Raw genomic sequence first — 22,086 nt, forward strand, 5'->3', positions numbered from 1 at the left:
TCTGTGCAGTTTTATTGTACAATCTACCAAAACATAGTCAACTTAAAAATAACAAAGCCATTTTTTAATTTGTAATGACTTACATATAAAACAATTCTAATGAAAATTAAAACAATAATCAATTTCCATAAGCGAAATAGCTTAGAAAAAATGTAAAGAAATATTAATCCAAAGAGTTACCCACTTTGATAAGGAGTAGAATCTTGTTTTCATTACTTTTCTATCTTATCCTTTAAGTAACTTAAGATACTTTTCTTAGTTAATTTACATATTTTATCTAATCTCCTTTTTGTTATTAAAATGGGTGGATTAAATTGACTTTTCAATATATTTTTCATTAAAATTTTGCTTTTTTCAATCCTTCCAGATTGGTCTTTTCTTTCACCAATAAATTTCTTATTTAAAGGGATATTTTGTAAAGAATTAAAGTTCATTTATGAAGTTGGTAAATTTCCGTAATGAATTTTATATTAGGTATAACTTGCCTCAAAATTAAGATATATATTGAATTCTCTTGGGTTAATATTACCGAATCCATGTCCAACATGCAATAAAAGTTGTATCATTGAATCCAGTATTGCAAGATACATTTCTTCTTTTGTCCAATTGGTATTAGGTTGTTCGGAAAGTTGCTTTCATTTTATAAGGAAATAATAGACGCACAATATTTTTTGTTTTATATTAGTTTATTGAATTATGCACGACCGTAATAATAGAAATATAACGAAATGGACCATACCTAATTCAATAAAATAATATAAAACAAAAATTGTTCATCTATTATTACCTTATGAAGCGAAAGAAGCTTTTTGGACAACCTAATATTTATATTAAGATGTACCATTGGAGGCAACTGATCTCAAAAAATAATGAAGATAATATATGTATCGATATAAATATTTCTTATGAATAAATTTTAATTTTACTTTTTTAAATATAAAAATGCATTAGTACGTATCTGTTTGTTCTACCTGTATTCTAAAATATATTCCTAATCCAACTGCAGTATGATATAAATATTTTGACAAATCGATATCAGTATCAAATAACTTAGCAATTAATGCACGATATGTAACAGTGATTAGTGTAAGGTGGTAACGATTAATCATTCTTACAATACACACAATAAAATGGCCATCTTTTTCTAACAGAAGCACTGGTACTAGTTTACGTTTATACTTGTTTATACTTGTAAAGTACATACTTGTTACATATTTGTATAACCAATACTTTTCATCTTACCTATTGGATCAAAATTGCTATATTGATTCTGAACTAGAAATTGCAGAAGAAAATAAGCATATACTAGAAATTTTTTACAATATACAGTAATTTCCACTTACAAAGATCAGTATACATGATACTAGTTTCTGAAAAGAGTAAGCTATATGAAAATGACTATAATTAATTATTTTAAATATCATCTCCAACGTATTAAAAAACTTTTAACTCACGTCTAAGTAACAAAAAAGCTTCTATAGGTTGTTGATTTATTAAGTATATTTCAGCGAAGAGCATAATAGTTGCAGCATTAATCTTACAGAAATAAATTTGTGATTTTACCATACTGTGCATATCTTTAAGTAATATATATGCTAATTACCACAAATTTTTCTTGACTAAATTAATCAAAGCATATTTAGCAATATCAAACAATATTTGGTAACATACAGTAGTCACTCTAGTTCGGACTATAAGGTACATAAAAAATAAAATATATTTAGGAGAATTTTTAAATAAATATTAACATTTAATTGTGTATCTTTATTTTATTTATAGTAATAATAATAGTCACATATTGGTTTTTGCCTATTGTGATCTTATCTCAATGAATACAAAGATTTTTCTTATTTTCTACTCCTATATTATAATCATCCTTAAGTCACTAAGTAAATCTTTATTTTATTATAGTAAACTAATAAATGACAGAAGTAAACAAGTTCATACAAATTTAGCATTTACGATTTAAAATAATATAACACATAAATTTTATACGACAACTTGAGAATTAGCTAATAACATTTTATGTAATCGACAAAAACTTGTCTAATTATTTTTGTCAGATTTAAACAACAAAAAAATATATATATACATATATATATTCACTATTTTAGTTTATAAGTATAAAACTTAATTTAAAAGTATAAAATATGTATACATAGAAATATATGTATGCCCAAATATAAAAAAGAAATAATATAAATAAACAGAATAACTATACAGGGAGTTCAAAAAAGACCATTCAATATTTATATGATACATAAGACGCATTATGCTGGTACTAAGTCATTTATCATGATAATAATCCATGTTTACTAAGACTCGTTTATTCAGTATGCTGTGTATACAAATATTAAATGGTTTTTTTGGACACTGTATAAATTATGTTTGTGACAACAGCAAATATGTAAAACAAGAAATTTTATTTTTTTGTTTACCTATTGTATATAATTTTAAAGAATAATTTTCATCTTGTACATTATCACTGTTATCTTTTTCATTTCTCTCCTTGTGTCCTTCTCAAATATATTTATATGTTCACTTGTCTCTAATAGTCTCTCTGATTCATTTACCATAGAACATGAATCTAGTGATCCAATGCCTTGATCATACTCAGATAATATATCTTCTTTTATTCCTTGAATTTTGTTTTTATTCTTAATCAATTGTTTAAAGGATGACAGTATATTATAATTTATTTTACAATTTAGTTTATGGATAATATTAAAATTTACATCCTCAGTATGTGATTGTGTGCTTATACTTGTAAAATAATTTCTATAATTTCTGGATTCAGATGTCCTATCTTAAGCAATAAATTTTTCAATGTAATCCAATATTCACCGGGCATAATATATTCTTTCAGTATTTTTGAAACTCAATTTATGAATTCAAAGTCATTATTATTCACAATGGTTCATAGTGTATCAGTAATCACTTTGATAGAATATTCAGTTCTTTTCATCCATTCAATAGTACTGAATGCTATATCATTGGTTAAAACTTTTAACTCGTATAATTTTTTAACTATTTTTAATATATAACGATTACATTATACAATATATAATATACAAGATTCACTTTTCTTTGGATGGTACACAATGTCTACTTAACTTTCTTTTTTTGGGAGTATTATTAGTACCATTCTAGTTAGTACTGTTACATTTTTGACTTAATAAATCGTTGCTCTTATGAATTCTTATTTGGAGTATGTATTACATTATTTCCCTCTTCAACAAGGTTTTTATTGTTACAGTCTGAATTGTAATTTTCATTATATTTATCTTTTTTTAAATTTTGATTTAATTCTGATAGCCAGTACATCTGTCTTCTTTTTATCCGTATTTTGTCTATAATTGATTTAGTATGTTGTTTCCATGTAAGTTGTGTGTTTAAGTAGGTATTTAACTTGCCTTGTTTATGTTATGTGAGTGCCATTCAGTTGGATGTAATATGATTAGTGTAATATGGTTGCATTTACTGGGATTTGCTTTTATTTGTTTATCTTGTAGCCATTTTTCTATTTTTGTGATGTGCCCTTGTAGTAATGTGACTGCTGTTTCTGGATTAGTGTGCCTGACTTGAATAAATATACCGATCGAAATTAGAAGTTACGTGTGTAAACGGACATTAGGACAATTGATGTTACAGAGTCAAAAAGTACAATGAATATTTATATATATTATAAGTTCGTCGTTTCAGGGCCGTTTGAAGCCTTAAGTGCCCATTTTTTCTTACAACACAACTTATTTACCCCCACTTACTAAATTTTTATACTAGAAGTACGAGGAGGCAGGCGCAAGTTACCATAAGTTACGAATATGCCTGTTATCAGTTAAGAAGATTAGAAAGTACAGAATTATTCGAATAATTAATTCCAACAAGAAGTGTTTATATTAACAGTTATACTGTAAATAATTAGTACATGAATTTTAGAAAGCTTTTTTGATTCTTTCATAAATTTACGACATTAAATTCAAAAACTTATTACAAAGAATTCAAATAAGATTATACAAATCTTTCACATAAATAAATTACAAGTACAATTAAGTGTAGGGTACGTTAAATTAAAAAGAAACAGATATTTTTAATTATATAAAAAATATACGTCTCTTTTTACTATGGAAGTAATATAATTTTTAAAGTTTAATAAAAACAGCGCTTGTTTCATACTACTATAGTCGTTATAATCGAAGATACTGAGAACAATAGTGAACGCCCCATGGCATGCCAGAAACGAGGATATATTCAGCTTAAAAATACCAACGGTCAAGGAAGAGATCGTCAGGTACGCAGAAAAATACAAGAAAAGAACGGCAACGTCCAAACCAGCTGGCTGCTGAAGCGAGCAAAACTCTCATAGAAAAAGGACTAAAAGGAAAACACCTACCTGACCTTACTAAAGAAATAAGGTAGTCAAACTCGAACATGGTATCTCGCTGGAGGTAGCCATACACATGTTATTTAGCAATTAAGTTAGAAAAATTTACCAAATGCCCAGCTCGACAAATTGTAAAGTACAAATTAAATAATAAAATAAAATAAAATTTCATATTAACTACACACAATGTATTTCAATCTATGTATTACAAATGAAACGCTTAAAATTTATGCGACTTTCCGCGTTTACATCTATGTATATATGCAAAAAATTTGAACTAAGACCTCGTCACGTGACAGTCGTGTAAACGAATTATTATGTCAACCACTGATTGGAAAATTGCATTTCAATAAAAAAAAAAGCAATTGTGAACGTTTCTAGCTCGTGTAACCAACCTCAACGAAAGATTGTTCACGATATTTTTCCTAAAAAGCAGGCATACCTCTCTAAAATATGCTTAAGGGTCTGGAAACACAATACATTGGACTGTCTCTATAGCGTATCTGAAGAGAATCAATGGAGTGATATGCTCATAAGCTATTTCATTTGCCAAACACGTGTTAAGTGCACCTTGTAGAAGTTGTGACAACGACCATATCCAAATTCACGTCATTCCACACTACCTGACAATGAATCTTTGAATTTTGACCTTACCTTTGCATACGGCCCAACACCAAATTTTTCCCATCACGTAGGCCACTCATCCTCTCCATGCTCTTCAACTTCGACAAACTCAACATATAAAACTGCGAGCATTCGACCACGAGACTTGTCTTGGGTACAGTCTTTTCTTTTTTTTTTTATTTAGTTGTTTACATTCACAATTTGTCCGATTTGGACATTTGGTAGCATTTGGGTACAGTCATGACCGCGATTTGAACAACTATTTCAATAGTTTGTAACTTGGCTACTTCATTGTAATATTGTATTTAACCACTTTTGTGAATAAAAGCATATAAAAATATAAAAGGACAGTCAAGTTAAGCTGTTGCTCAGCTCTTCCTTTTTTATCACGAATTTTACGTGACAAAGTCTACGACCAAATATAATTTTATGATCACCATTATTTAACATTCTTTTTTATCTCCATACTTTTTAACTGTGGAGATATTTGACAGATTAGTTATTCGACATAAAAATTATATTCAATCATTAGCTTTAACTTTACAGAAACTGTTATTTCTCGTTAGATATTTACGTTTACTTTTCACGTTTATTTTCCACGTTTATTTTGCACATTTAATTTTACAATACAAAGGGAAAGAGGAAAAATCTAACCAAGAAAGTAATGCCAGAGCTATTTAGAATTGTAAAAAAGTATCTAAGTTTCGAGGGAATATTTTTCTGAAAAAAAAATCCACTAACGGATCTCACGCACATTATTATTAAAAAAATAGTACCCGAAGAATACAGCAGTCTTTCCATGGAAAAACGACATTGATTGCTATGTATACAAACTTATAAAAAGATTTGCAAAAATCAGTCAGTCTATGCTTGAGGTTGGTAAACAGTATTATCCAAGTTGTTAAAAGCCATTTGTTCATCGATCCAATCACGCGCTGAGGCAACATTGGCATAAACACCTGGAGTTCCACCTTCCGCGCAACCGATTCCCCATGCTACAATACCTGCTTGTAAATACGTACCAGGATTACTCTTCATGGGGCATACAAGAGGACCTCCTCCATCACCCTAAAAGAAAATTTTATATTCTATAATACATGATATATGATTTACGTGATAATACAATGATAGTACATGACAAAAAAGCTATAATGGATTTGACAATGGATTATAAGATCTATGTATAATAATTAATTTACTTTGCAGGTATCTTTCCCAGTCTCTCCACCAGCGCATATAAAGGTTTCGTGAAGACGGAAGTATTTTCCTAGTCTAGTTTCTCGAAGCTTGTCCTGACATTCTTTACGAGGCACTATCGGCAATTCTACTTTCTTCAAGATTACCTGGTAGTGTCCTTCCTTACCTATAAACCAACAAACGTTCCAATTAGAAGTTCGAGAATTTTTAAAATAAGATTGAATAGATCTATTCAAATTGAATTTCGTAATTGTATTGTGTTTATATCAGCACGCTTTCTAGTAGTTCGAAATCTACGTAAAACTGTAGGCGCTCGCCTGGAGATCTTTACCAAAAATATCTCTTCCCCAGCCACTAGCGAAACATCGAGAATGATCGAACACAGCATTTCGTTCTGGCAGGCAAACGAGATCCACGTTGTCCACGAGATTCACCGGCTCAGACAAGATCAAAATGGCGAAATCATTAAATAGAGTGCCGGCTTTATAATTTTCGTGAACGACTACTTTTTCTACTGTACGATCTTGATGAGGATATATTTCGTCCTTAGTTTGCGTGTCCCATTCTCCAGCACGAATTTTCAACTCAGATGGTTGTCTTCTATTGGAAAATTACGAGTGTTTAGTTACAAAATGCCAGGTGAATCGATGTCAATCATAATATTTAGAAGGATTAGATTATTTACCCTTGCACACAGTGGGCGGCTGTTAAAACAGCCAGCTTGTGAATCAAGGAACCTCCGCATTGATAAAGGTTCACTTTCTCATTTCCGATCATTTCTTCCTTCAATATAGCCACCATCCACGGGAACTCGCCAAATTGCGCTTCATTATCGACGGCGCCGGTAATTCTGAAACCAACGCCGTTGGGGTGTCTTTGCCCGCAACCTTTTCTCTCGATTGGCGGGGGCGTAATTATTTCGTTGGACCTGTCTGGTGGCTTACAACAGACTTCCATGTAGTCCGCGCACTTGCCCCATGAGGCTCTGTATCGTTAACATTGTGTATATTTTTGAGGTTATATTTCCATAAATCAATATTATAATGAAGATACAAAGAAATAAGATATAATTTATACAATGACACTATAAAGATCCAAGTGTACAAATTTCTGGCTACACAAATTTCTCACTTCATATTTCAAAAGCCACATCAAAAGAATTTTAACTGTAATATTAGTTAGAGTGGTTGACGATATTGCTTTCATTACATAAAACGAAAAATCTATTTGGAGTAGATCCAAAGATAGTCTCATGCGGCGTGCACATTCGATTCAATGAGAATTAAAGCTCACACGAACAAGTAATAAACAAACCTGACATCCACATATTTTGTTAGACAACGAATCATCGTACATGCAAAATCAGCTTTGCTGTGTATTTATTCACACTCGATAAATATGTCCATATGTTCTTAGCGTAGATACAATCAATCCAATATTACTTGACAATCGTGCATTACTTGTGCCAATAACAGTGCCAAGACTTGCCATTTTGAGACTAATCTTTAGAACTCACCCCACATAGCTAGTCTCATCATTGAAACCGGACCTGATATCAATGATTGTTTCTCCGTCGTCTGAAATGGTGCCGTTTCGACATAGATAATACGTCACGCATGTACAGTCTTCTTGTGGTTGTTTCGTCTTGTTATCTGTACCCAAAATAGTCGCCGCTGTAGTGGAGATTGGTTGGTTGGTTGGTTGAGTAAATACGTTCGATATTAAAGCATTCAACTCATTGTCCGCCATAGGGGTCTGAGTTGAAGAATTTGTCCCAGATAGGCTCGCTATCAAGGAATCCAATCCACCATCCTTTTGGGGGGCTGATACAACCAAAGAAAAGCTGGACACAGCCAGTGTCAATAGTATTCTCCACATTGCTGTGTTGAAAGTTCTGAAACAGAATTATTCCATAGATTAGAGTGGATCTTTACAATCTCAAGAGCATGAGGTGCAATGGCTCTTGAGGCCTTGAGTTCTTGAGATGGTATAAGTAGGGACTATAAGAGGATGTTAACCAGACCTTTTCCGGGTTTGGGATAAACCCTCGGCGTGATTTGTCAAGTCTCGAGAGGATAGATTGAATAATTTACTTGATTGGTCAATGAATGTTTTTCGAATGAAGATTCGATTCGATTTGATGCAAGAAAAATAATCCGCTCTCGAGGCAATAAAATATTTTTATAAAGAAGACTTGTTAATCTAGTTACAACACCAGTCTCACAAGAAAAAGAAAAAGAGAAAATGCGGTTGGTTCATCGATAGTTTGCGCATACCTGAATGTCCGCAAAAGGACAAAATCGATACTCAAATAGATGCCCCAAGGTAAATGTCTACGGGCATCGCAAGAGATTATAGGCTGACTACGGTAGTCTCATTTTATTTTGCATATAAAAAGAATGACTTCACGAAGATGAAACCGGTATGACGTGACGATATCCCCTTCCTCTCTCTTTCCCCTTTAGATAGACAAACATACGGGAAGCATTTCGAAAAATTTACCGTAGGGTAAGCTCGAGGTGTTCAATCGTTAACATTGACCATTACTCGTCTTTTATGTAGTTTCATACTAATTTCTTCTAACGCTTTCAAAACATATACACGGGGTAATCGTTCATAGTCGACATTAGCGTCCAACGTAAGATAATTTATCTTCATTACACTAGTCGACGAGGCAGATTATCAACTATATTGATAAATGTAATTGTCGTTTACCTTGATAAAAAAATACATTTGATATTCAGGAAAATATTCGACTTGAAGAGGCTGTGGAAATCCGGAGAAGTTCGCGGTCTAACGAATAATAATTGGTTGGTTTCGCAATCTAACTGCAATCATTGAAATTAAGACAAGCGTTTCAAGGTTTTCTAGAAAAAATAATTATCGTTTCACTGCGTAACCAAATATAAATCAACATTTGACTGTAAACTTCGTCATGGGTGGCTGAATGCAATTAATTATCCAGCATGTTACGCAATGTTTTTAAATAATCCATGAATTCCAAATAAGCAAAGTTTTCCTGTTCGAAATTTCCAAGATTTATCGCGATAGCTTAAAAGAGATGTAAATAAAATCATTAAAGCGGAAAATCGTAGAAACATGCAGTCAGAACAATGATGCCAAGAACTAAATGTAAAACTTAACAAAGCATCGTATTAATAGGAAATTATTATGTAAGCATCTGCCCCCGCATTCGTGTCAGATCAGGTATTCGTGACACTGACCTTTTTCCTGATCTACTTGACACTATTATATAGAACCGGTTGACCATCCAGTCGAAACATCCACATTCTCGAACTGAAATATTCTTTCACTCTTTTACGTTGATTAATCGAACGAACTTGTCACTTAGATATAAAATCAACCATCAAAGATACTTTTACAGAAATTACTCTAACCGTAATAAGTACATACGTATTTATCACATTTCAAGGAAACAAGTGTTAGTATTGCCCGTCAAGGACTTCCAAGAAAACTTCCAACAATTTCTTCATACCTTTATCTTCTTTTATATCTTTATAAACAGTGTGACACATGTTGTACCTAGAATTTCTCTATAGTTCCACAAGGTTTATTTACATAATTTACAAATTGATTTTTTTACAAAAATGAAAAGAACTAAAATTTATAATCATATTCCTATTACTTTAATTATTTAATTTCGTTAAACACCAAAAGGTATATAACTACAATACAATACATTACGTTCATGTAATACGTCGTATATAAAAAACAATGGAGTACTCACTATAAATCGATCTTAAATATACGCTGCCGAGTTTTCTTCTGGAAGAGCAACACAACAGAATGTCGAGCTCACGATTTCTTCGTTTGCACATATAGCAGCCAAGCTTCGAGCATTTATGAGAGTTGCCCCCACCAGTGTTCATGATTTCATGATTCTCCATTCCAGCGTTCATATATAACGCGTATTATGTTTCCTCTGAACTCTTAACCCATTCGGTATCAACATGATCTTGCTCCCACCACTTAGGTGGTATTCCCCATGCGCAACCATGGAACTTATACGAGCAAATTTCTTTCCTTTTCGGAATAGGTAGGATTCCCTTTTTTAACAATCTCGTTATTACTTATAAATTTTTACGCTATTATTTATAAATTGTACAACTTTCTACAATACGTACGTCTTAACGCTGATTTCCAAAGGCTGTTGATATCCAAACTCGGAAGTTTGTCTTTCGAGATATTCATAATAAAAACTGAATTTGATTTCCTCTTGGATTCGTTACCGAAACAAGTTTTCGTGAATTTAAACAGTGGTATTTCTATTAGTAAAAATAAAATTCTAACAGGTCACTAACTTTGCGTATATCCATTGAGCGATAACCTCTCGAAGATTTGTATCTATCTCCATTTAATTTCAACTGCTGTTGCTTCTAAAGAACGTGTCGGGAATTTAATATGTTCTTAGAATTCGCCATTTTTTTATGTTAAGGTCAAGTAAACTCCTTAACTATTCTGATTTCAGTTACTCGTACATATTCCAAATAAAAAAAGGATACTAAAGTTATTTCTTTGTTGTTACTTTGTCATTTCTTTGTTGCTTTGAGCATATAGATCTAATGCAGACAAATCATTTTTGTTCGCACAATATCACCATAATTATATACTTTTCTCTATTTTCCTAGTTAAAAGCAACAAAGATAGACATATTATGATCACAGTGACATCGCGCGCAGAAATCGTTTGTATCAGACTTTACTTGAATAAATAATTTGACGTATAATAATTGATTTATTTTACACTAGATGTCGCGACAATGGATAGATGATATCGATGCAATTTAGATGCGTTGTAAAAAATAGGTCGCAACAATGTCCCGTTAATCGTTCTTATCAACTCGTGAGATTTTACAATAATTGATATAACATTCACGTTATAATATTTAGCGATGCATATCGTAGATAATTGATGGGAGAATATTATTATTATCTGAGAAAATATCATAATAGTGTGCATTGTTCACCTCCTAGTGACTCAAAACTGTAATCAATATTTTTCTAACCGAATGACATAGTTTAGTTTCATGGAATATTTAGAGGAAACATTTGTAGTTTTATAGGTTATGTTTGTTATTGCTTCGAACAAAAGTCGGTACACGTTGCGTTTATTCGAACATGAAATTTTTTTTTCTTTTTTATTATTTAATTTGTACTTTACAATTTGTCCAACCGGACATTTGCTAAATTTTTCTAACTTAATTGCTAAATAACATGTGGATGGCTATCCCCAGCAGGATACCAGACAGGATACCCAGCAGGATTTTTAAGTTTGACTATCTTATTTCTTTAGTGAGGTCAGTTGAGTGTTTTCCTTTTAGTCTTCTTTCTATGAGAGTTTTGCTCGCTTCAGCAGCCAGCTGGTTTGGATAAGTTGCCGTCCTTCCTTTGTATTTTTCTGCTTACCTGCCAATTTCTTCTTTGACAATTGGTATTTTTAAATCTTTGCGTATATCCTCGTTTCTGACATACCATGGGCATTGACTATTGTTCTCGGTATTTTCGAGTTCAGTAATTCTAGTTGATTTATGTAGCTCATTGTTGCTGTCGAACATAAAATATGGCTACAAGGAAAATTGATATAATAAGGGGAGAAAATAGAAATAAGTACCGGCATGACAAAAATAATTTTATCAAACCGCTAAATTATCACATTCGTTACATTTACAAAGACGAATATTTTCTTGCGCTGTGTATTTTTTTATGGTACACAATTTTATACAGTAAATGACACAAAAATATGCATCATAAATTAAAAAGACTAGATAAAAAATTTATAAACTATATTTATTTTCTATCACGCCCCGTAAGTTGCCAATTGTTGACCGATCCATTGCGAGTATTGCGCTACATTCGTGTAAACGGCGGGAATATTTGATGATCCGCAACCGATTCCCCAAGACACTATACCAGCCTAAGAAAAGAAGTTTAAAATAATTTTTGTACTTTTTTTTCTCATTTATAGGCACCTCTAGAACGTAATACTTGAAGTAATATGATACCTGAAAGTATTGTCCCGTGGCTGTAGGACACACAAGAGGTCCACCGCCGTCTCCGCGACACGTATCCCTATTTGCTTCTCCTCCAGCACAAACAAAGGAGCTATGTAGCTGAAAATACGTTCCTAATCTCGTCGTTCGAAGACGATTTTGACAATCAGTTCTGTCCACCAGAGGAAGTTCTACTTTCCTTAACTCAGTTTGATACGTTCCACCTGTGTTGTGACATTTGATTCCGATTTGATAAATAGGAGGACGTTGCGATTATGTATAAATAGAAAAACATACAAATATCATAATGATTTTACCGAACGAGTTCTTTCCCCAACCTGTGCCGATACACCTAGTACCAGCGGGAAATGTTAATCCCTGCTGCGGCATACAAATAGGGGCGACGTTGACATTCAATTTCACCGGTCCATTTAAAATGACCACTGCTATGTCGTTGTATAGAGCAGCACTATAGAATTGGGGGTGGGTTATTATGGCTTTTATGTTTGCGTCTTGAAAGGGTAACGGTTGGTCGCCAGCTTGATTTTCCAGATCCCATTGACCAAAACGCGCTATCGGTCTACCATTTCCTAAACTAACAAGCTATATTTTAATATCCTTTTCTCGTAAATTTTAGTATTCAATAGTCAAGTTGAATTTTCAGTTATAAAATTTGCATAATCTGCTTACTTGGTAACACAATGCGCAGCCGTAAGGACAGCGCTCTTGGTAATCATAGATCCTCCGCATTGGAATAGATATTTACCATCTGATTCTATTGTTAACAGAGCTACCATCCACGGAAACTCGGCGAAATACGTTTTTCCAGTGTCCACAGGGTAAGGTTGGGCTGTGAGAAAATAAAACATCAGTTTCGATTAACTTAACGTTTCATTAATTTAACAAGACTCAACAATCATTTACAACAATCTATGTACCTGCCGCGTACGTTTTATTCTGAATACCACACCCAGGTTCCGAGAAGGACGCTTCACCATTTATAATACTCTCTCCTAATCCATCTAAATTGCGATTTCTTGCTATATTGATCGTAGAAGAGGCTCGACAACAAATTTCGTCCGTGTTTCCACACACGGAGAACCTTGGATCGATGGCACCAGCTCCACCCGTACTGACAGAGTTTCCTGGCGTGCACAACCAACTTTTCATGCAATAACAAGCCTGAGAAGTGCCAGGATTTCTAATGGGTCCGATTACCATTGGAATCCCATTTCCATAGCCTGTGTTTATCCCCTGACAGCAAGACGTTGGCACAGGACACGTCTGTTGATTGTAAGTCATCAAAGGATTCACGATCCCGACGTTTACTGGAATCACGACCCCGTTGTTGCACTGAATTGCATTTCCACATAATACACAAATTTGTGGAGAGACAACCGGAGGATTGGTTACTACAGGATACTGGATCACGCTGGCCGGTCTGCAACACACCATGTTGCTGCTGGGACACTCGATATATTGCAGACGAGGATTGATTACGCCTTCTCCGCCATAGCCGATGATTCCGTTTGCATTACATTGAGTTACAAGCACGCAGACACAGATTGGGTCAGGTTGAGGGTTTGTGGTTGGAAAAATCACCGGCGGGAGAGTCGAAGTGGTCGTAGTGGTGGCCTTCGTAGTGGTAGTTGCCTTCGTAGTGGTGGTTGCCTTCGTAGTGGTAGTTGTCTTCATAGTAGTAGTAGTAGTAGTAGGTTTCATTGTTGTAGTTGTAGTAGGTTTCATAGTAGTGGTGGTGACTGTTGCGTTCCGTAGATGACAACACACTTCCAAGTCTCCGGTGCATCTTCGGTATCTGTTTTGACATAAGAAACCATCAGTCAACCAAACGAATTAATTTTATCGGTGGTATAGAAAAATTTACCGAATGTCGATCATTCCAATGTTTTCTGTAATTATAGTACGGTTAGCGTCGCATAGGTAGTAAGGAACGCAAATGCAGTCTGCGGTTGGCGGGGTGGTTGGCACATTCTCTATCTTCTGGATCTTTTTCTTCAGTTTGAGTAGATGAAACAAGAATAAGGGTGACGAGGCACTGTGAAACGTTCTGTCCACTTTTCTCACTTCTTCGTTCGATTTGTTAGAAGATATTATTTTTGTAATCATCAAGAAGATCGTGATAAAATAAACTAGCACAAAAGGCCGCAGCATGGCTTGTTTTCTATTCGCTGGCTCGTTCTCTATTGAACGATTTTTAACACGACTCGTCATTTATGTATACAGGATGTGTCGGTTTCCTGACATACTAGGAATATCCAGATTTCATTCACAAGGCTAATAGGTTGTTTTATTATATGGACCAAGTTCTCAATTTTCTAAACAATAGCGCAACTACGTCATGGTTTATCCACTGGCTCGAAGATGCGGCCAGATAAAAATTAATGTTTACGAGCTCTTCTTTCTGTTTGGTTATTCTATATTTAGTGAAGAGCTATTTTGATACGCTAGGCTTGTCTATAATAAAATCATTGACAATATCCACTTATACTGGAGCGATTATTTGAGCAACTCGTCGTAACGAATACAAAGAGTGACCCACTTACCTAGTAAACCATCGGCTATCACAAAAGTATCGGCATAAAATATTATGACTAGCTACGAGTTAATCTGCGCGCGAAATAAATAACTTGCGTTTAAATAGCGTCGGATAAATTAACTTGGGTGTTCCTGATGTCGATGTTTGAAATTAAATTTGAAGACGGAGAGGGAATGTCGGATTAAGAAGAAAAGATATTACGTTTTAGTCGCGGTGCAAAAAGTGCTACAAAAATCTTCCTGACGGTTAATCATCGAAACGCAGCGACGTAATTGCTTCTACCGGTTGGAAGCGTGCGAAACGATTTGTGCTCGGCGACGCGTATGTCGTATAAAACGTGAACAGTTTCCATGAAATCCACCGTCACGCAAAGTTTGGTTTCTGCCTGTAAAATGTGATATCTTCCCTTTCTTTTTTTATACGCGATTTTCTGATAAAGAACAATTAAACATCGATTACTTCTCTTGAGTTAGGTTATATTTTGAAATAAGCACTCGTTTAAATTGCAGTATTCTTTAATAAACATCGATAATCATGATACAAACTATCAGACTACGTACACTTAAATAATGTCACGCCAATAACATAATATTAATAATATAGTAGTACAAATAACATTAATGATAAGAAAAATGATGAGATGCAAACATATATAATGTATCATGACGGCAATACGCAAAATATACCGTAAAATTACAATGCAGAAATGGCGAGCGCATCGTTGTGAAAAGATCGAAACTAAATTAAAATATCACATGTCCCTTTTTTTCATTCGTATCAAAATAAATTCAAAATAAATAAGCATTCATCATACTATTGAACATCATCAAATTACAAAATTAGCATTCGCTTCTTTCTCTCGTGTGTTCTTGAAGATTCTAAAAAATTTCGCCACATTCAATCGCTCGCCATATAATATATAATAATATGCTTGACAAAGGAGTGGATCATGCGATCGAAGAATAATCGCGCGGAAATTAACATTTGTACAATTCTTTTTGGATTATCAGGAATAGTGTTGAGATATATCAGGGATGAACGGAACGTGGAACGAGTAAGGAATATTACAGCGTAATAACCATCGGAATTAGCTACCTTTTCTCTGTACTCTTTAGGGCTCTCTTCTGGCTGCTATTACTACGTTATCACCTGCCGCTCATAATCGTAAACCACACTGGCATCAGATTACTGTAACGTCATCTCGCGTTTTATTGTGAATCATCTACTATACGTACTATACGTATAATGCCAGCGACAGTGCACATAGTAAACGCAACATGGCTTCCTTCTTTAATTATTTTGCGCATTGTTTTTATATATACTATAAAAAGAAAGTCGCAGGTCACGTTATAATTTACGATATATCAGCAGAGTAAAAAATTTGTTCGATTATTCCTCGCATTTATTATCTCTTTGGGCTGCTATACATCATTATCAATAGATAATACTTAATTACAACTAGTATTTATGTATATGTTATTATGTTAGTAGTTATATAAATATTAGAAATACAATAAATTTTATAAACAATTCATATCTTACGGCAAATATAGAAACAGCAGTCTATGGATCGACCCTTATTTCTTTATATAGTATAGTATATAGTATATAGTATTTCTTTATAAAGTATAGAAATGTAACGAAAGTAACAAAACAAAGTAATTCCCTAGATTTGGGATCTCTAATTTACCCATTAGGAGAACAAAAAAAGACAATAAGATACACGAGCCATCGTTTTGGTCTCGTTCTTAGAAGTTGTTAAGTCTCTCTCCCCTTGAATACAGTCAATCTATGGTACAAAAGTATTCGGCAATCATAATGTATCTCCAGAAGTAATATAGTCATTCTTATTTTATAGGTAATAATATCCTAACACGTAAATACCAATAATTACTATATAATAGGAACTTGAACATAAAAGACTCTGTAATAGAAATCTAATTAATGTACACATATCTATAAACTCATTGTTCTATCCATATCAACTCCCTGAAATTTCGATTAAAAGTTACAACACGGAATTCGATCTTACATAGAGGGAATACTTGAGCAATGCAACACTACAGAGAGCAGGAGTGACTGTTCTTCCTCTCCTGTCTCATTGCGTGCACAAACAAGTGTCACAAGAAAATCTGAAGTACTATTAAATTGCACGAAACAATTCTAATACGATTTCAAAACCGCCCAATAGGTTACGTCTCCTCAGACATAATCTCCAATATGATGAGCCGATACCTTTACATACAACTATGCAACTGTTTGATTACTAATTGTAAAATCTATCGATAAAGTATTCCGGAAAACAATTGTTTTCTCATCTTTCCTTAAATAGTTTCGTTAAATGCTATCGCCAAACGATAAACTGTATTCGAAATCCCCTGTGAAAATTAACCTTAAATCTACTCGTCACTAGATATGAAAATACGCAAAACAAAAATTTTCGATCATTCGAAAATAAATAAATTTACCAAATAAAGTATAAAGAATATACTAAAGGTTCGACATTATCGCTTAATCTAATTCAAAAATATTTCCAAAACTACAAAAGCAAACTCGCTGCAGAGAAACCAATGCATTCACCCGCTCGTTCAGCTGTGTTAGTCCTAAATGCACGAGAGCGATATTTTATGTTTCTTCTTTCTTCGTTTTCTTATTAAGAACAATAAAGACAGATATATATATATAAACGCAGCGAAATAGCGCGGTAAAATGTCGCTCGTATACATTCAGGGTTAATATGACAGAACGATACGTACTTATCTGATTCGACTTGGTACGCTTCGACGAACGTGTGACGGATGTCTAAAGTGAAATACGCGCACTAAGAAAGATCGGTGAAGCGGCGAACAAAAAAGCCACTGCCTGGAAAGAGCCACGAATCTGACCGTCAGTTATCGAAGTACCGATCAAAAGAATGTAAACATCACGACTAATTGCTGGTATTCTCGTTTCGGTGACCTTCGACGAGACTCACAGTCAAGACACAGGAACGAGAGGCTTTGCAAGTTCGTCGGTTTCATCAAAGTAACTAAACATCCATAGATATATATAGAGACTATGCGTAATTTCACTTTTTAATTATTTCGATCATTGTTCGAAAATGACGAGCGTCATGAAAGAAGTCTGGTAAATTAAAAGTATAATGTACGAGCTGCAAACTTTTGTATATATTCTACGTACCTACTTAATTGTTATGGAACGATCAAGTATACACTTTAAAAGGAACTTTATTTCATTGGTCCCTCTCGTCGGTCGTTTAAGAGAAGTTAACCTTAAAAAGAAAAACTTTTCTCTTATAATTTTGGTTAACCGTTAGTAAAGTACAAACGCAGTCTCCATGTTACATTTAATGTTGGTAGATAAAACTGCGTAAAAGCTTTCAAGTCGCAATATCATGTAAGAGTTGCTTTGTTTCATTTCAGCTCAAATAAGTATAATTCTCTCTGTCCATTGGCGTGTCTCGATAAAAAAAATCCTGACTCAAAGCATTTAAGATAGGAAAATGTAATTTGCGTTTGTTAAACGGTTTATAGAGAATCAGTACGATTTTGAACAATGTCATATATCTGACTGTCGTATAAAAATTGTTAATCTTCTTATTCACATTATCACAGTACATATTCGTTTCAATAAATCGAATTCAATTCGTTCTTACATCGGCGTAAAATTCGGTTGAAGACTAACATTAAGGGATATAGGTGTTCGTGGACGTTACGCAAATGCGATAAACGTATATAAATTAAAAAAATATATTTATGGTATCAAGTGCTGGCTCGAGAAAAATGGAAAAACTACGTATATTCATATACGAATGAATATTTGTTCGCAATATTGCAAGGAAGAGCTAAAACGACACGTTTGACGAGAATATATGGCACCACGTTTCGTATAATTCCTACAACTAACAATAAGATCTTTGGATGCAGCCTCTCGATTGTCTAGACGGTTCGTGTTACAAGAACGGTCTTTGCTTTTCTTAGAAATTTCCAGGTTTATTTTACGTCTCCTTTTCACTACGTACACTACGTGCTATTGCACGAATGGGGAGAAATAAATACAATGTAAGAAAGAGAAGAACAAAGATAATAGAGTGAAAGAAATGCAAAATAAACTTTCGCCGCAGCAGATCAACGTGATGGCAACTTTGTTGCGCAAATCGTTGCTAGAAATTAGAACGCATACTCTTGTAAGGCACTTTATTTCGTTGCTTGTTTTGGAAAGATGCGACAATGGTAAGATTACCTGTCAGCAGATGATATACCGAAACGCTTGAAAAGTTCGAAGCATCTGTTCTTTGAAGTCCTCGACGAAAAGTAGATAGATTCTTCCATGTTTTATGACACGACGATGGTGACACGAGTGTTCGAGTGTCATGTGCGTTTTACTTGACGCGTCGTTTGCCCATGGAGTTTCTCAATAGCTTGAACGTATTCACCGTCGCTAATGTTCCAGGTTTCTGGCTCTTCGGGCAATACTTAACCGTATGAGCCACGTCTCCGTACGCACCGCAAATTGGACATGTATAGGCCCTAAAGAAAAGATGGTGTGAATATAATTTGAAAATTATAGCTCTTGAATTTTTTTCTTTTTAATACTTTTTCTGGAGCTTAATAATAATAATAATGATAATAATAATAATAATAATAATAATAATAATAATAATAATTTACCAATTCAGAATATCAATGATTCAACAAGTTATGAGTCAGTTTACAAAGTTCCTTTTCAAATAGGATGATGATTATTTACTTACTTTTACGTTCTTAAGTTATCTTAAGTTATCTTAAGTTCTTAAGTTATATACATATACATATACATATACATACATACATATATATATATATATTAATGATTTGTAAAGTTTCACTAATATTATTATAATGTGGAATTCTAATTATGAAATATGTAAATTCGTCTAAATTATCAGTAGAACGTAAAAGTAACTTACCGAGCATGAACAAGTTGGAACGAAATAGAATTTTGTTTGGACTGCAGAAGGATAGAAAAAATATGTCGACGGGAGAAGTGAAAGTTCGATTTACCTCAAAACCGGACAAGAAACGCGACCTTCAGCATCTTTTAACAAATGTTTCCTGTAATAAGCCTCCTCTTCGCCATTATTTCTACAGAAAACGCATTCTGTAGGTAAAGGTTTCTTATTTTTCTTGCGGCGTGGTATTTCTGGCACCGTAAAATTGTCCAGGTCTGGACAGTATTCAAAATCACGCCCATTTTGACGGAAATCTTCCATTACTTCATCGACTACAACAACCAAGTAAAATTACATGAATTGCTTTCCTTCGAAGTACACAGAAAAGGAAAAGGAAAAGGAAAAGGAAAAAGAAAAACAAAAGAAAAGCAATTAAAGTGACGTAATGTATGACGAATAAATAAAAAGTAATTCTACGTGAGAAACTTATTAGTGAAAAGATCGCATTAAAGACAATCGTTAGTCATCGAAAGCTTGCGAAGGTGACGGAACGATTACAAAGAAATACAATACTCCGGGGATAATCACGTCTAGTTTATTTTCGTCGAGCGAGGGCTTTTTCGAGGTCTAATGCGAGAAAGTGTAAGTCGAGAAAATAACGGCCGTAAGTCTTGTGTTTCATAGTTTGTAAACAGATTCGTCCTGATTTTTCGAGTAACGAAAAACAACATGGTCGTGTAATCTAACATAAATATTATTCCTGACAATTATTATGATTGTCACGACTTAAAAACTATCGAAAGATTCTGAAAACAATATTTATATTGATAACACATTCTCTGCGAAAACAATATTGAAAACACATTCTCTAACAATAAAATTTCTATGTTTTCATTTTGAATAGATATGTTGAGATACGAATATTACCATCGCAATTATCATCTTTCAGCTCCCTTAACCTAAGGTGGAGCAAAAAACCTGCCATTTTCTGTTTATGTTTACTCGATCTCGAATATCTGTATCGCGGTAAGAACGATCACTTGAATCGTTTCTTTTTCTTCCTTTGTCTTTTCTCTTCGAAGAAACAAATAGTCAATATGTTGTTACATGTTCATAAAATATTGGTAAAATACGAACTAAAAAATAATTATAAGCATTTAGCGATTAAATTAGCAGGTGATATTTTTTACTTGATTCGGTAAACTCGGTCGAATATGCGTTTCTAGCGATCGTGAAGGACAAGCTATTTCGCAGAACGTTTTAGAATACAGAATTCCTTTTATCGATTCGTTTGTTTACAAACTATGTAAGGTATCTGATAATCGGAACGCGATCTCATCGCGCATTATGAACCATGATATGTACACGCAATTTCAAATTGAAACGCAATATCGAAACATTAAATTAAAAGCTATAATCACTACCTAATTTATTGAATTTTAATCAGTAATCAATTTACCGATCATTTCGTGTTACATAAATAAGAAACGCGTTGCTTGTGGATTGGTGTGACACGTTTCTTGTTTTTAGCGAAACAAATGGTCATCGATGACAGTTCATATTTATCGTAAGTCATAGGGAATTCATAATGAGAAAACTATTGTGGTTACGTCTAAAGATTATTTACGCTACTATTTAGTTAATACGATTTAATAAAGAAGAAATATTTACGAAAATATTATGACGTAGGGATTAGAATTTGCTGTAGAACGCACTGTGTTATTAAATTACGTCATTTTAGATAGGGAACAGAAGCAAAGAAAGGAAGAATAAAATTTCTACGGAACGAAAAGTATGAAGATGCTATATCGTTTACGACGCAGAAGATTACGTTACGTTACACAATGCTACGTTACATCATCTACATACGTAATTTGGAAATTTAACATAGGCTAAAATAGCTTTTTATCTCACCGGCTCTAAAAATCGATATAAAATCGATAAAGCATTCTGTCTCGCTTCGATCGATCTTCGACGTTAGTATTACTTAAAGATTCTTCCAGCAAATTCCGTATCTTCAAAATCGTGCGAAATTATAGAAATATCCTTGAAAATAATCAATGCTAAATCAACTTACCATCTGGAAGTGAGGAGTTTGGAGTTTCGATTGTGAAATTAGAAAACAATCTCTTGATTTCCTCTTCGAGACTAGTGTTGAACGGATAAAACATGTTCGATACCTCTGGCAACGGAAGTGTTTGCGGGCACAAGATATGCATTGTGAATATAAACGAAGAGAAGGTGAAAATGAGAAAGACGGGTAGTGCACGACTTTTCGCGAGAAAACGCTGAAAATGTAAAGACTTTGGAAAACAGCGAACGAAACGTCCCGGTCCAGCACAGTCGAGTTTCGAAATTCAACTGACGAGCTAGGGTGTCATACTATG

At 33.7% G+C, this 22,086-nt stretch overlaps 3 protein-coding genes across 4 annotated transcripts; all 3 read right to left on the reverse strand.

Annotated features, from left to right (window-relative positions):
- Nucleotides 1-5,729: 5,729 nt before the first annotated feature.
- On the reverse strand, nucleotides 5,730-10,091 carry LOC117235288 (phenoloxidase-activating factor 2-like). 2 transcript variants are annotated; one of them, XM_033497166.1, is made up of 6 exons: nucleotides 9,951-10,091; nucleotides 7,719-8,096; nucleotides 6,888-7,187; nucleotides 6,534-6,802; nucleotides 6,205-6,368; nucleotides 5,730-6,073 (listed from the first exon to the last, which is right to left on the reverse strand). In XM_033497166.1, the coding sequence occupies exons 2-6, from the start codon at nucleotides 8,078-8,080 to the stop codon at nucleotides 5,870-5,872; spliced, it is 1,299 nt and encodes a 432-aa protein (XP_033353057.1). In that variant the 5' UTR covers nucleotides 8,081-8,096; nucleotides 9,951-10,091; the 3' UTR covers nucleotides 5,730-5,869. The 2 variants fall into 2 exon arrangements, with proteins under 2 accessions (XP_033353057.1, XP_033353058.1); XM_033497167.1 differs by having other exon boundaries at nucleotides 7,752-8,096; nucleotides 9,951-10,090.
- Nucleotides 10,092-11,899: 1,808 nt separating this feature from the next.
- On the reverse strand, nucleotides 11,900-14,617 carry LOC117235287 (coagulation factor X-like). The gene is made up of 6 exons (XM_033497165.1): nucleotides 14,098-14,617; nucleotides 13,151-14,028; nucleotides 12,903-13,062; nucleotides 12,530-12,807; nucleotides 12,225-12,436; nucleotides 11,900-12,136 (listed from the first exon to the last, which is right to left on the reverse strand). The coding sequence occupies exons 1-6, from the start codon at nucleotides 14,442-14,444 to the stop codon at nucleotides 12,020-12,022; spliced, it is 1,992 nt and encodes a 663-aa protein (XP_033353056.1). The 5' UTR covers nucleotides 14,445-14,617; the 3' UTR covers nucleotides 11,900-12,019.
- A 3,325-nt stretch (nucleotides 14,618-17,942) lies between these two features.
- Nucleotides 17,943-22,086, reverse strand: LOC117235295. The gene is made up of 3 exons (XM_033497176.1): nucleotides 21,777-22,086; nucleotides 19,812-20,031; nucleotides 17,943-19,298 (listed from the first exon to the last, which is right to left on the reverse strand). Exons 1-3 carry the CDS (start codon nucleotides 21,916-21,918, stop codon nucleotides 19,151-19,153), a joined length of 510 nt encoding a protein of 169 aa, XP_033353067.1. The 5' UTR covers nucleotides 21,919-22,086; the 3' UTR covers nucleotides 17,943-19,150.

Source organism: Bombus vosnesenskii, unplaced genomic scaffold (genome assembly GCF_011952255.1).
Source record: "Bombus vosnesenskii isolate JDL3184/JDL3185 unplaced genomic scaffold, Bvos_JDL3184-5_v1.1 scf7180000013315, whole genome shotgun sequence".
Taxonomy (NCBI): domain Eukaryota; kingdom Metazoa; phylum Arthropoda; class Insecta; order Hymenoptera; family Apidae; genus Bombus; species Bombus vosnesenskii.

Excerpts from the sequence above, each read along its gene's own strand:
- LOC117235295 (XM_033497176.1), bottom strand. The coding sequence starts at position 21,918 with ATGCATATCTTGTGCCCGCAAACACTTCCGTTGCCAGAGGTATCGAAC. Across the intron at positions 20,032-21,776 it reads AAACTCCTCACTTCCAGATG|TCGATGAAGTAATGGAAGAT; the intron begins GTAAGTTGATTT and ends TGGTTGTTGTAG. Across the intron at positions 19,299-19,811 it reads GTTTCTTGTCCGGTTTTGAG|GGCCTATACATGTCCAATTT; the intron begins GTAAATCGAACT and ends TCTTTTCTTTAG.
- LOC117235288 (XM_033497166.1), bottom strand. The coding sequence starts at position 8,080 with ATGTGGAGAATACTATTGACACTGGCTGTGTCCAGCTTTTCTTTGGTT. Across the intron at positions 7,188-7,718 it reads GATGAGACTAGCTATGTGGG|AGCCTCATGGGGCAAGTGCG; the intron begins GTGAGTTCTAAA and ends TTAACGATACAG. Across the intron at positions 6,803-6,887 it reads GCCGCCCACTGTGTGCAAGG|AAGACAACCATCTGAGTTGA; the intron begins GTAAATAATCTA and ends ATTTTCCAATAG.
- LOC117235287 (XM_033497165.1), bottom strand. The coding sequence starts at position 14,444 with ATGACGAGTCGTGTTAAAAATCGTTCAATAGAGAACGAGCCAGCGAAT. Across the intron at positions 13,063-13,150 it reads GAATAAAACGTACGCGGCAG|CCCAACCTTACCCTGTGGAC; the intron begins GTACATAGATTG and ends ATTTTCTCACAG. Across the intron at positions 12,437-12,529 it reads TTGGGGAAAGAACTCGTTCG|GTGGAACGTATCAAACTGAG; the intron begins GTAAAATCATTA and ends GTCACAACACAG.